Source organism: Procambarus clarkii, chromosome 83, assembly GCF_040958095.1.
Source record: "Procambarus clarkii isolate CNS0578487 chromosome 83, FALCON_Pclarkii_2.0, whole genome shotgun sequence".
NCBI lineage: Eukaryota > Metazoa > Arthropoda > Malacostraca > Decapoda > Cambaridae > Procambarus > Procambarus clarkii.
Genome location: NC_091232.1, coordinates 1,801,093 through 1,815,592, shown reverse-complemented (window position 1 = coordinate 1,815,592; position 14,500 = coordinate 1,801,093). Strand labels below are relative to the sequence as shown.

The window sequence follows — 14,500 nt, the reverse complement described above, 5'->3', positions numbered from 1 at the left end:
TCGTTGCAGTTTTCACCAGAATAGGGGTTTGTTTTGGGACACTTATCTTTCTGGGTGCCTGACCCGGTCGATGGCAGACATGGAATGCTTTCAACCACACGGGGGTTTCTATAGGCCATTGCTCCTCATGCCTCTTCTGAGGGGGCCAGGTTCTGGCTTGTGGTCCCTGGTAGGCCCACAGAACTATACACATAACTGATGCCAAAGTCTGACATTAGCACATCAGCCTGGATAAGCTCCGGGGAGCCTCTGGTCTCGCCCAGAAAATGGCGTTTATTACATTCAACGCTGGGTTTTTTCATTCTTATCTAGAAGTACTTTTCATGCAGATTTTTGCATCATCTGCAAAGGATGATGTAAAGCTATAACTTGCATGTACTGTGTTTTTATAATGTATATCTGATATAAGAATGATAAATGTTGTATAGGAAATATCCTGGGTATCTTTCTGTTCATTCATTTCTGTTTTCTGCATCTACATTCTATTCCTCCATGAGTTTCTGTCCATTCTTTACCAACTGCACTCTTCACCCCAGAGAGAGAAGAATCTTGAGTTTTATAAAGACAAAAAAATTAGTTAGGTTTTGTTGTAATGTACATTTAGTAGCACCCAGCTAGGGTAATGCTCAAGAGTAGCATGTTGACTCAAAATGCATTTTGTTTATAGTCAGTGTTGTAGGTAGTTCGTAAGCAAATTTTCATGTACAAGACCTTTCTATTCTAGTTCATATGATTTCATTTATTCATTACTTTTAACATTTTTAATAAATACTGTGTAATTATTTTAATAATTTTAATAAATACTAAATAAATAAAATATCACTGAGGAAGAAAGCCTTAAATGATTTCTGTCACTTACATTAATTAATTCTTCAGGTTGGTGAAACAAATGGCGCTCCATCGTCAGGAGAGTTCGAGCTGTGCTGGGACAGTGGAGACGTCTCGCCACCTTACGTTTGGAGTTTTTCTGAATTCCTTGATCAATATAATGAGCTGTATGAATGGCTTATACAAGTTCAACTGAAGTTATATTCACATTCAAACCCACCAGACAAAGCAGCAAGGATGGTGAGGATTTTATAGCAGATCTATAGGGAAACATTAAAAAAATTTGGAACGAGCAGCTGTTGTAATGTCTGTATATAGTATATTTTTTGTTGTTGTATGGACATAGAAGTAGCTTTTTATGGCTTTTCTCACAGGAGACTAACATCCTGCCTTCTTCACTAGTTTTGTATTTTGTGCATAAATAAATTTTTTGCAATCAATTCTGCATTGTACTGTAGTCTAATATTTTTCTACTCTTCAGTCAGAATTATATTAATTACAGGCAGTATCCTTTCTCATATTTCCACTTTGCTAACTTTGGTTTTCTTAATACAAATTAGAAATATAGTAATTAATGCTATAGGTATATAGAGTACAGCTAAAGTATATATATAAAGCATACAGTAAGTCACAATAATGTGACTGAAAACTAAACACCCAGCACACAGATTTGAAAATAAAGAAAGTGACAATGTTTTGGTCTGTCCTGGACCATTGTCGTGTAAATTGAAATATTCATAGATTTTACTTTTAGATTTGTGAAATAGGTGTCTAAAGCACAGAACTGTATTCTATATATACTGTACTTTGCATTTCATATTTTTGAAGGAAAACATTCTTATATATGTGGAAAGTAAATTTCTAGTAACATTTTATTTCAAATACAGTATTATTCTGTGGGGGAGCCCCTTTGACTCCCTGGAGCTATCGGGCTAATATGCAATTCATTAGATCAGGGCATTGGTCATAGGAGTTCAGCCTACCGGAAACCACGAGCCAGAACCTGGCCCCCTCAGAGAGAGGGCGGAAACCACGAGCCAGAACCTGGCCCCCTCAGAGAGGGGGCCAGGTTCCAGTTTGTCTGGCCATTCCAGACAAACTGGAATGGCTGGGTTGTGGGTGTAGGAGTGTGTGTCAGGGGCTCTGGGGAGGGGGCGGGGAGGCCACGCGAATGATTGGCACAGCAGTGGGGTGTCATATTTGCTTGTTTGCTTGGGATTGGGGGGAGTTCTGCCTCTGTTTGAGTTTTGGTTGCAATTTTCTTACCATGTGCAGTCTGTTTAGTTATGCCCTCCTTTCTGGTTGCCTAACCTAGGTCAATGGCAGATAAGGAAAACCCCCAACCACAGGGGGGTTTTCCAGGGACATTTCAACCTGTGCCACTCTGAGGGGGGCCAGGTTCTAGCTTATGGTCCCTGGTAGGCTGAACGCCTATGACTAATGCCCTGGTGTAATGAATTGCATATTAGCCCGATAGCTCCAGGGGAGCCTCCGGGGCTCACCCAGAAAATGGCATTTCATTACATTCAATGTGGGTTTTTTGTTTAATCTATGGCAAAATTTTAAACACAAGTATTTAAAATAGGCATTTTGATAAGTACTCAAGTCACTTAGCAGATATTACAAACAGGATAAAACAAAGTCCAGTTAATTTCTTCAGATTTACTTTCACTATGCAGCACACATACAAAGGTTGAAACAAGACTAACTTTCATATCCCTCATAGTAATGATTATAATTAATTTAGCTTCATATATATTTTATCATGAATTTCAATTTACTCCTTAATTCTGCAAACTGGAGAAAACACAAAGTGCTGACAATAATGTAGAGAAACGCCAAGATAAAGTTACAATAGGCTTTATTTGTAAATAATATTTTAAAAAGGCTTTAAATCAGATTTTATCAGATTCTATAAAGATGTTACAAGTGAAACATTATATACATATTAAGTCTACTCTCACCCCCGTTTTTTTAGTAAAAGGATTTACATTGTCGAGGAAAGGGAGCCTTTTAGGGTTATCATGGTTCCCCGAGGACAATAATACAACCTTCAATAGTTGCCTAAGTCTAGGATATCTATTCACTGGTCGGTGAACACAGGCCTCGGATGAAAGGAAATGAGCCAAAACATATCTGTACTGCCATGGAAATCAAACCCGGGTCTTTTGATTGTGAATAGACCAAGAATATAAAGATATCAGCTCATTCCAATTTGTATATAGTTAAAAATCACATTCAATATTAGAAATGCTTGTTTTATAATTTAGGAATATTCCTTGGTGGGTGGATGTGGTAAAGCCACTACCACGTGCCCTGTGTGATGTATCTGTATGAGACATTCTGTTCACTCGGCAACTGAGAGGGTACAAAAGAAAACTTAAACCACTGCATGATGATGCCTTGTAAACCGGCAGTTATATATGCTGTAGCTCCAAAAAAATTAGTGTTGTTTCTACTCACTTGGAAATAGAGGAATGCTGAAAAGAAAGTAAAACCACTTTGATATGAAAGCTAATTTAAATTTGCATAATATTTAATCACTGTGATATATCACTGCATATTACATATATCAGCCCATTCTAGCTCATGTCATGCATTCAATTTATTCAGATTAAAATTTGTGTGTAAACCTAATGAATCTCCCAACTTAAAAAAAAATTATTCTACTTGGTTGAACTTAGTCAGTAATAGCATACTATCTTGACATAGGTATTTCCTCAGTTTTATCAAGTTTCTCATGCTGGTGTTCCTTGCATTTAAATATAAATACATTCATTGTGAGGACAGGATAATATGTATGATGTATATATGTACAGAATACAGATACTAGTTATATATAGGTACTGTTATTAGACAATTATCAGTTTTTGTCTGTCTGTTCTGATATTCATGTTAGATTTGTGGATCGAAATGCATCTTTAACCTTTTATGTTTTTGTCTTCACTTTGCATGTACACACTATCAGGATGAGGCTAACGAGTATTGCATATAACTGTTGATCATTAGTTTTGTATATTACTAACTTTCCAAACTAGAAAACCTGTTTTACTTCTTAATTACATACAGATTACATGTTTTAATAAGGACTATTAAACAAATTATTTAATTATATATACTGTACTTGTCAGCTGATTCTTATTATATGGGAAAAGATTTTACATCAAGAACAAATAGTCAAGTGATACTGAACCGCAGTACTGTATATTTAATTTTGTATACAATTTAAAAACAAACTGTACTCATATTGTTGCTATGTTAATGAAAGGATTTTCAGTAATTCGGTAGTCTTTCAGATAAATAATTGCCTAGATAAGGGGAGATCTGTCAGTTGTGCATTTTAAGTTTTCATGTGATCATGGTAGTCAGAAATCACTATTGTAATTATAAAATTGTTTCCATATTCAAAATTAAAGACAGATTTTGGCATTCTCCTTCTATTGATCGCAGTAGAGTAATGTAAAACTGCACTTAGAACTACAATTTACATTTTGAGCCGAGACCCCTCAGATGCTCCTGAAGTTAAAGCAGTCATGTCTTGATAGGAGTCGTATTCCCTGCTAGGCACGGAGATGGGGGGGTTGCTCACAATTTGTGGTAGCAGGGTTAGTTAGTTCATTAATTTATTATGCATCCCATACCCATCCTGTGGGGTAGCTAGGTTTCTTGACCAATAGTTAGTGATCATTATAATACCTACCAAGGGATGTTGAGGGGTAAGGCTATTGTTTTATCTGGTAATGAGATGATTCCTTGGCAGTTGCTTGAGTTTTTGCCACAATTTTACTATTTTCTTAGCAAGGCTATTTACAGACTTGTCACTGTGAGGGACAAGGTCAACGAGAGCCTAGTAGAGTTTGAGTCATAGGTGGACCATAAAAGCTCTGGCTTAGGTCGCTTCCAAGAGAGCCAGTTCACAAGGTGATATTTCATAATACTTGTCGCTCAATTTTTTTTTTTACTGTAGAAACTTTTATCTTTTTTTTCTTTTTTTTTTTTTTTTAATTTTCTAGGTCCAGCAGGAGGAGTTACGTCGTCGTACTTATCGTCGGAAATTATTCGTTGAACAAGGCGAACGTGTAGCCCAGAGATATCCAGGTTCAGCAGAAGAAATCAGCTGGAGAGTTAATTATTTGAACAACAAATGGGACCAGTTGGAGAGTTCTTTGACTCCTGCAAAGGGCCGGAATCAGGAGGTCGAGGTTGAATTAGGTACAGTATGTTCTTGTTACCTTTTTTGAAATTACTTGTTGGTTTCTGAAATATTTTTTCACTGAATATGCAACATTGTAAGGATTAAGTGTAAATATTTTCAGTGTTATTTAATTCACTTCGGCTTTGCGATAACGTTATTGCAGTCCTTAAATCAATACACATATACGGGAGAAAATGTTAACACTGTCCACAGTTAAAATATTTGTAAAACTTAAATTTATTTTCAGATTATTTGAGACTTGTTTTAAAATGCATGCTATTATATTGCCAACAATATGATACTTAAATGAATGTCATACCACAGAAAATAAAGTCAAAACTGGAAAGAGTATAAACCTTTGAGTGTGGCAGTGCTGGCCAATAATGGCCGACCATTATCAAAATAAAAAAAAAATAACCGAAACGCCATTTATAATCCAATTATTATTAAATTTGTTTTAACGTACGCGCTATTCTATTGCCAACAATATCATATTAAAATGAACAATGTAGCACAAAAATTAAGGTCAGAAAACTGGAAAGAGTATAAACATTAAAGTGACAGAGCGCTGATGGGCAACGCCTCGCCGACTTTGACCTTTGTTGGACGGTGCGATTGCGTGCCAAGGCAAACTTGGTGGTGTGCCGGGCCAGAACTGCCACAGCCAAAGTGTTATTTTATGCCTACTTTTTGCATAAAGTATGCATACTTGCATACTTTATGCAAAAAATCAACAATGCATAATTAAATCATTTCTTTTTGATATCTAAAAATATACTTACATATGGTTCTGTCATGTATAGTGCTACAACATTTGGTCATTTCAATTAATAACAATTGCAATTTGTTCCCAATGAAAATGTTGAAAAATAAAGTGGAACACAAGGCACTCCTGAGCATTACTGTGAATGCAGCAGGCCAACACTGCAAAAAGACTTTTTTTTTTTATACTGTTATCCTATTTCTGAAGAAGCTAAACAGTGGCTCCATGTTGCTAGCTGTACTGAGATAGCTCCACAAATATATATCACATTCAGTCCTCGGAGTCTTTAATAGCCTCTAAGAGACCAGAAGCCAAAACCTGGCTTTCCCTTGATCATTGAGCATCTCAATCACCTTCAGTGGTTAAGTGTTTAATAACACACTAGCTTTTATAGCAGACACACAAATGTGTATATGTATACAGAATATGTGGAAGCTGGTCAGAATTACATTTCACCTTTGAAAATGCACATTAATGACAATAATTATTGACATTAATAATGTAAGAGATACCATGAACACTGTTTATGTAGGAAAGACGTAAGTCTGTGTATTTATGCATATAGGTTAGATTAGCATTTTAAAAGCAGTTCAATCACCTTCTGTGGTCGATTGTTCAATGAATCACTGAACTATATGTTTAACAGAAATCTAACTCTGTCTATGGATGACAGAAGAAAATGTATATATGCTGGATAGCATTGTAAAATATAACAAAACTGACATGTCAGTTCGACCAGGAGCTGCCAGCTTCCTATGTCATCATTTCTCGGTCCGTCGTCTGATGTCTAATTATTTTGACTTCTTCTCGAGTCACTGGCCTTTCGGGTCCCTTTTTCTTTTGGGTCACTATTTCTAGATAAGTGTTGGCCATCCATTTGATTCTATCCTATGGGGACCCATTTGCTTGTATATTGTTCCATGATTTAGCATTAGCTTCACATGCATGAGTTTACAAGCTTCACTTGTTGAACTTTGTAAACTGTTCATTTTGAGATACCAGAGGGCCAGGTCCTAAATCTACACACTAAAATAACAACATACTGGAGTGAACGATATGGAAGAAAATGCAAAATAGATAGTGAAGAGCAGGGGTGCCATAGGCACAATCAGAGAACACTGTATAAACATCAGAGGTCCGCGGTTGTTCAACATCCTCCCAGCGAGTATAAGAAATATTGCCGGAACAACCGTGGAATTCTTCAAGAGAAAACTAGAAAGTTTTCTTCAAGAAGTGCCGGACCAACTGAGCTGTGGTGGTATAAGGTTTCTAAATAAACTGCCTTTATCTACCCTATCAATTCCTCTGATAATCTTGTATGTGGTAATCATGTTTTTCCCAATTCTTCTGTCTGTGGTACATTGATAGGATTTATTTGTATCAGGTTTGCTGTAGCCTTTATTTGCTGATAATAATTTTAACGTAATCTGCAAAAGACGATACAGTACTAGAGTCTTCATTTATATTGAATGTAGGCAGGAGCAATAGTGTTGGAGCATTTGCAATTTCCTGGGAAACAGAAATTTTATAGTGAAGGATGTAGGTTTTATTTTACTGCTTACTGTATTTAAGTTGTATTAGGAATTTGAAAATACATCTTCCTCTTTTGCCTGTTACTTCATTTGGGTGCTTTTTTAAATGTGCTTTTACATCCGAATGCTAAATACAGGCATTACACACCTACATAATAATATAATGCAACACATAAGTAATGGCTTGAATCACATTTATATTTTTAATAAATTTATCTTAGTTTCTTTATCTCAAATAAATTGGTGTTATGGTTTTCACAGTATGGAAAAAGTTTTTAACAAGTAGATAATATGCGAGACATGCCTTGGCTCATTTCATAATGTTAGGAGGCACAGTCAGAGACTGGGCTACCGGAGCAGTGATTCCCGAGTCACCTTGTGATAAAAAAATAACAGATACTGGCTCGATTACTTCTTTTGAATTACTGTGTTTGTTTATATGTCTACTATCTGTCTAATCTTTGCATTCATGTGCATTTATTTCACTCTAAATGTATTTTCTCAGATTTGGCTCATGAGGAAGGTATCCTGAAGCGATGGTTGAGTGACATGGAAGATCAGATCCAACCTTTGACGTGTCGTCTGCCTCGTGGGTGTTCCCTCCTTACTCTTCAGGATCGTTACAAAGATAATCAGGTGAGTACCCAGTTTAGATCTTGCAAGAAACTTTATTTATTAGTAATAGTATAACTTCAAATCCAGGGATCCCATCACAATGGTTGTGCTCTTCAAATCACTTGTGCTGTCCCATCTTGAGTACTGCTCAGTACTCACTTCCCCATTCAGAGTAGGAGAGACTGCTGAAATAGAGGGAGTACAGAGAACATATATGGGATACATAAACGAGATAAAACATCTAAATTATTGGAATCATCTCAAAACTCTCCGAATGTACTCGCTAGAAAGACGACAGGAGAGATATCAAATAATATACATGTGGAAAATACTGGAGGGCCAGGTCCCAAATCTGCACAGTAAAATAACAACATACTAGAGTGAATGATATGGAAGAAAATGCAGAATAGAACCAGTGATTGTGCCATAGGCACAATTAGAGAGGACTGTATAAACATCAGAGGTCCACGGTTATTCAACATACTCCCAGCGAGCATAAGAAATATTGCCAGAACAACGGTGGACATCTTCAAGAGGAAAATAGTTTCCTCCAAGGAGTGCTGGACCAACAGAGCTGCGGTGGGTATGTGGGCCTGCGGGTTACTGCAAGCAACATCCTGGTGGACCAAACTCTCAAGTCAAGCCTGGTCTCGGGCCGGGCTTGGGGAGTAGAAGAACTCCCAGAACCCCATTAACTGGGTATCGGCCAACTTAAATTGGAATACAGTATAATATTCTTGTGTGTGTTGGGGTGAGGTGGGATGCCAAAAACTTTTAATCATTTTGTCTCCACATGAGCAATGATCTCCTTTAGTTGTTGAGTATCATTGCTACCTCATTCAGAACAGCCTCTTGTGTGGGACTTTTGATAAAGTTTTTTATAGATCCAGATAGATACAGTCAACCCAACCACCTCTTTCCCGTAGTATCAGAATAGGGGTTTGTTTTGGGGCGCTTACCTTTCTGGGTGCCTGACCCGGTCGATGGCAGACATAGAATGCTTCCAACCACCGCATAAGGAAGGCGGAGAGGAGGGAGGAGGGGGGGGGCGAAGAGATGTTAGTGTTTCGAAGGGGAGTCCCCTTCCATTATAACATCAGGCAGTGATGACTTTTCTGGGGGTACTCTCTCTCCTATGTTTTGCAGCCATACCACTAGGACTTGGTTGTGGCTCTCTGCTTGTTTTTCTCACCAAGAACCTTTCCATGGAGACTTGTTTTTCCTACGTCTTAACACATGTCTGTAGTGAGGCATCACAGTGTCATTAAAAAGGATAAGGCAACGGCCTACTTGAGGCTTGATTTGGGAGAGTCGTTTCAGCAAAACTTTGCAGGTCTTCCCATGCTGAACACATTTTCTTAATTAATGAGGAAGGGACATTCCATACTGCTCCTTCCCTGAAGAAATTTCCTCGTCTGTCTCTTGTTGCTGCTCCTTGTGAAGGGCTAGGAGTTCTTCGGAAAAAAACAAAAAAAATTCTTTACAAAGAATTCAAGCTCGATCGTCACTAGGCTACCTTCTTGAGATGGTTATCTTGAGATGATTTCGGGGCTTAGGGTCCCCGCGGCCTGATCCTAGACCAGGCCTCCTTTTTTGTTACACCCCCCCCCAGGAAGCAGCCCGTAGCAGCAGTCTAACTCCCAGGTACCTATTAACTGCTAGGTGAACAGGTACATCAGGGGTGAAAGAAACTTTTGCACATTTGTTTCTGCTTTCACCAGGGATCGAACCTAGAACCTCTGGACTATGAATCCGAAGTGCTGTCCACTCAGCTGTCAGGCCCATTCAGGCAGGAGACACTGGTAAACTGAAGCATTTGTTAACTATTGACACTGAAAAATTTCTTTCTAATGTCTAATGTCTCTGTGGCTCATTTGGATACTAGGTTTCCACCTGTGTCCCCTTGGTCTGTGTTCCACCCATACTAAATACAGTAGTTTGTCTTTGTCCACTCTGTCAATTCCCCTGAGAATTTTGTAGGTGGTTATCATGTCTCCTTACTCTTCTGTCTTCTAGTGATGTGAGGTGTAGCTCCTGTAGCCTTTCCTCTGAACTCATACCTCTCAGGTCTAGGACTAGTCTGGTGGCACACCTCTGAATCTTCTCTAACTTTGTCTTGTGCTTAACTAGGTATGGACTCCAGGCTGGGGCTGCATACTCTAGGATTGGTCTAACATAAGTGGTATAAAAGGTCTTAAACCATTCCTTACTCCAGTTTCTAAAGGCAGTTCTTATGTTGGCCAACCTAGCATATGCTGCTGATGATATCCTTTTGATGTGGGCCTCTGGGAACAGGTTTGGTGTGATATCAACTCCCAGATCTTTCTCTCTATTTGACTCTTGCAGGATTTCACCTCCCAGATGGTACCTTGTGTTCAGCCTTCTGCTCACTTCAGCTAATTTCATTACTTGACACTTTCCGGAGTTGAACTTGAGCAGCCATTTTCTAGACCATTCCTCCAGTTTAGAAGTTAACATGTGCTCTGTGTGTGTGTGCGCATGTGTGTGTATTGGGGTGTATGTGTGGGTGGGGTGTGTGCATGCACACAGTGTCTTACTGCAGGCTCAGATAGGCGAATACAGGTGGGTACAGAAGACGACTTCTGACTCCTGTTAACAGGCCAAGATCCTTTCTCGTAGCTCATTGTAAGCCTTACCTTGCTAGTTTTCCCTGCAACAAGACCTGCCAATTGGTTGATGACCAGGGTGAACAGTTATGAGTTCCCAGTCAATTCTGTGGTAAGGACGTGAGACCAGACAAAATCACTGTCTCTTCCTTTCATATACTCCTTTCTTTCCCTGTTCTATGCTTCCCTGAAAAGTATTTCTCCTTACTATTTCCGTTATTATATTCCTCTCCTAACTCCTTATGCTTTGTCCACCTTGTTCCTATGTTCAGCCAGCTTCCTCCATCGTGCACTGACCCACAGTGCTCACCAGTGCCATATCCCTCTTCCCCACATGGTAAGTACCACCCCATTATGTTTACTTATACATAATGCTCTTTTCCATGTAATGTTTCAAGACGCAATCATTCTCCATCCCACATATCCAGTGCTTCTTGACCACTTTGCCAGCAGTTCCCTTTTACATGCTCTCAGCCCCCCTGGCCCCCCCATCGTCCTATCCAACAACTATTGCTATTCTTACCATTTCCCACCCACCCCATTCTTTTATCCTCTCTCCCCACCCACTGTCTTTCCTTACTCTCTTTTATATGCTCTTTTTGTTTTTTCCTTGCCCATTCTTCCATCTACCCCTTTACCATGCACATTTTCTCTCCCTGTCCCTTATTTTCTCATCCACCTACCTACTTCCCTCACTCTCACCCTCCTGCCTACTCTCATCCCTTATTCTCTCCCACCTTCTCCTATCTCAACTTGCATTGCTTCCATGCATAAATCATTAGTGCATTTCAACTATGACTAGCAGAGAATTACTAATAGGCAAAATTACCATCAAGGTATTACCATATATACTCTCTGGGTAATTAGTTTGTGCACATGTTTGGTATACTGTACAGTACTGTAGTTTAAAGTGTGAGGCTCGACTATAACAAGAGTGTTTGGCATGAGTATTTAACATTGGGGGTGCAGCTTGTGGGGTTGTAATGTGGATGTGCAGCTTTGGGGTTTAGCATCGGTGTATACAGTAGTATGGTGTAGTATAGGGTGTATAGCACAAGAGATGCAGTGCATGGGTGTATATCATAGGAGAGCATAGGAGTATGTATAGCATTGAGGATACTGCATAGAAATGAATATAGTTTAGGTGTGTTGCTTTGAGCTGTGACTTAAACTTTTATCATGGTGTTTATTATGAGAGTGAAGCATGGCTGTGTATTGTATAGATGTAGCTTTGGAGAAGTGCAGCATGGAGGGGAGAGTATTGTTACGTGGTGTGCATTGCATAAGAAGTAGTGTTTTCTGTTGTGTAGCACCACAGTGTAGTAGGAATATTGTTAGAAGATATACTGCTAGCTGGTGTAGGGCGAGTGTGAGGAGGAGGGGAGAAGCTCTCACATGGACACTTGCTTAATATGTGGGAACATTGATTGAATATTGATGTGTTGATGCACATACTTAGAAAGTTGAATAGCAAACGGCCGTAGATAGCACCATCATCCTCAGGTAGTCTGCACTCTATCCATGCACAGATGACAGTTGAACAATTAAGCAGTCTGTATGATGATGCCCACATGTGCATCGCTCATCTGAGATAATGTCCAAATTTATATGCACGACAAATTGCCTCGAGTACTACTGCGGTGTATGAAGTATCCCCCAGGTCACAGTTGCTCTGGTGGGTCTATCTGTTGCCACTTGTAAAGGTCTTCTTGATGTACATTCTTTATTATATTTAGGGGAGAGGATATGGAGGAATATGTAGAGAAGCATTTAGCCCAGATGAGGCTGCTTGAGTCCATATGAGCATGGGAGAGAGGTAACTGCAGCACAGTAAGTTGGTAACAGGGGTTTTAAAATGTAAAAAGTTATGGAGGCGCACTGAATTAAATTTGATAAGTCATTATTCATATATATATGTGTGTGTGTGTGTGTGTGTGTGTGTGTGTGTGTGTGTGTGTGTGTGTGTGTGTGTGTGTGTGTGTGTGTGTGTGTGTGTGTGTGTACGCGTGTGTGTGTACGCGTGTGTGTGTGTGTGTACGCGTGTGTGTGTGTGTGTGTGTGTGTGTGTGTGTGTGTGTGTGTGTGTGTGTGTGTGTGTGTGTGTACGCGTGTGTGTACGCGTGTGTGTGTGTGTGTGTGTGTGTGTGTGTGTGTGTGTGTGTGTGTGTGTGTGTGTGTGTGTGTGTGTGTGTGTGTGTGTGTGTGTGTGTGTGTGTGTGTGTGTGTGTGTGTGCGCGTGCGCGCGCGCGTGTACGCGTGTGTGTGTGTACGCGTGTGTGTGCGTGTGCGCGCCCGCCCGCGTGTGCGTGCGTGTGCGCTCACCTAGTTGTGCTTGCAAGGGTTGAGCTCTGGCTCTTTGGTCCTGCCTCTCAACTGTAAACCAAGTGGTGTACAGATTCCTGAGCCTACTGGGCACTATCATATCTACATTTGAAACTGTGTAAGGAGTCAGCCTCCACCACATCACTGTCTAATGCATTCTATCTGTTAACTACTCTGACACTGAAAAAGTTCTTTCTATCATCCCTGTGTCCCCTTGTTCGCATATCCCCCATGTTAAACAATTTATCTTTCTCTATCCTGTCGATTCCTCTTAGAATTTCATAGGTAGTGATCATGTCTCCCTGAGCTCTCCTATCTTCCAGCAGCATTAGGTGCATTTCATGCAGCCTTTCTGTGTAGCTCATGCCTCTTAGTTCTGGGACTAGCCTAGTGGCATACCTCTGAACTTTTCCAGCTTAGTCCTGTGCTTGACAAGGTACGGGCTCCATGCTGGGGCCTCATACTTCAGGATTGGTCTTACATATGTGGTATACAAGGTTCTGAATGACTCCTTGCACAGGTTCCTGAAGGCAGTTCTGATGTTAGCCACCCTTGCATAAGCCGCAGATGTTGTTATTTATATATGGGCTTCAGGAGACAGGTTTAGCATGATATCAACTCCTAGTCACAGTGTGTGTATTCACCTAGTTGTGCTTGCGGAGATTGAGCTCAGCTCTTTCGGCCCGCCTCTCAACTGTCAATCAATCAACTGTTACTAACTAATAACTAATTTTTTTTATTTAATTTTATTTACACACGCACGCACACGCACGCACACTGAGTCCAATAGGCTCAGGAACCTGTACACCTGTTGATTAACAGTTGAGAGGCGGGACCAAAGAGCCAGAGCTCAACCCCCGCAAGCACAACTAGGTGAGTACACGCACACGCGCGCACGTCCATACCCCAACTCCCGCCCAGTTCCTCCCCCCCCCCCCCAATCCAGCCGTGTACCTTACCTATATGCGCGCCACATCTCTTGTGTTTTACCTCCCATCTATCTTTATAATTTCATCAAAGGGCATCTGGGAAGCGGGACATTTGGCCTTTGTGGAGGGTTGTTTATGCAGCTCCTCCCTCCCCTCTACCCCACTTCCCTCCATCTCCCCTAGTGATAGGAAGGTAGGGGGTGGGGAGAGACAGAGTTGTAGGGGCGGGGGGGGGGGGGGAATACGCTTTCTACTGCTACAACACGCATCTGATCTGCCTGCTCTCGAGTGTGTTATGTTGGCACACCTACCTTATACAGCCGAGGTGATCTTGACACGTCGTTTGTGCGTGCTCCTCTGTGGCTGAGGTAGCTGGTATGGTACTGAGGAAGCGGAGTAGCATATGAGGGCCATGGTATCTGGTATTGTGCTGGAGGTGCAGTGTAGCAGGTGAGAGCTGCGATAGCAAGTCAGGGATATTGTAGCAGGTGTGGTACTAGAGGGGCAGTGGCAGGAGAAGGCAAGATTGATGGTTATGGTGGTGGAGGCACGGTGCGGTACAGTAGAGCTGTGGTAGACAGTGTGGCGGCCGAGGTACGCTGGCGTGCAGCTCGAGCTACATTATTATTATTAACATCTTTATTGACAAAATTAATTACAATTTTGCCTAATCTGAGGATTTTGATAGT

At 40.6% G+C, this 14,500-nt stretch overlaps 1 protein-coding gene across 1 annotated transcript in view; it reads left to right on the top strand.

The window, feature by feature from the left end:
* The window catches only part of klar (klarsicht), a 336,442-nt gene that overhangs the window by 59,081 nt on the left and 262,861 nt on the right, over positions 1 to 14,500 (top strand). Inside the window, exons 7-9 of the mRNA XM_069316171.1 lie at positions 877 to 1,068; positions 4,842 to 5,040; positions 7,824 to 7,954. Of these exons, the coding sequence (XP_069172272.1) occupies positions 877 to 1,068; positions 4,842 to 5,040; positions 7,824 to 7,954 (522 nt within the window). The remainder of the gene's footprint in view (positions 1 to 876; positions 1,069 to 4,841; positions 5,041 to 7,823; positions 7,955 to 14,500) is intronic.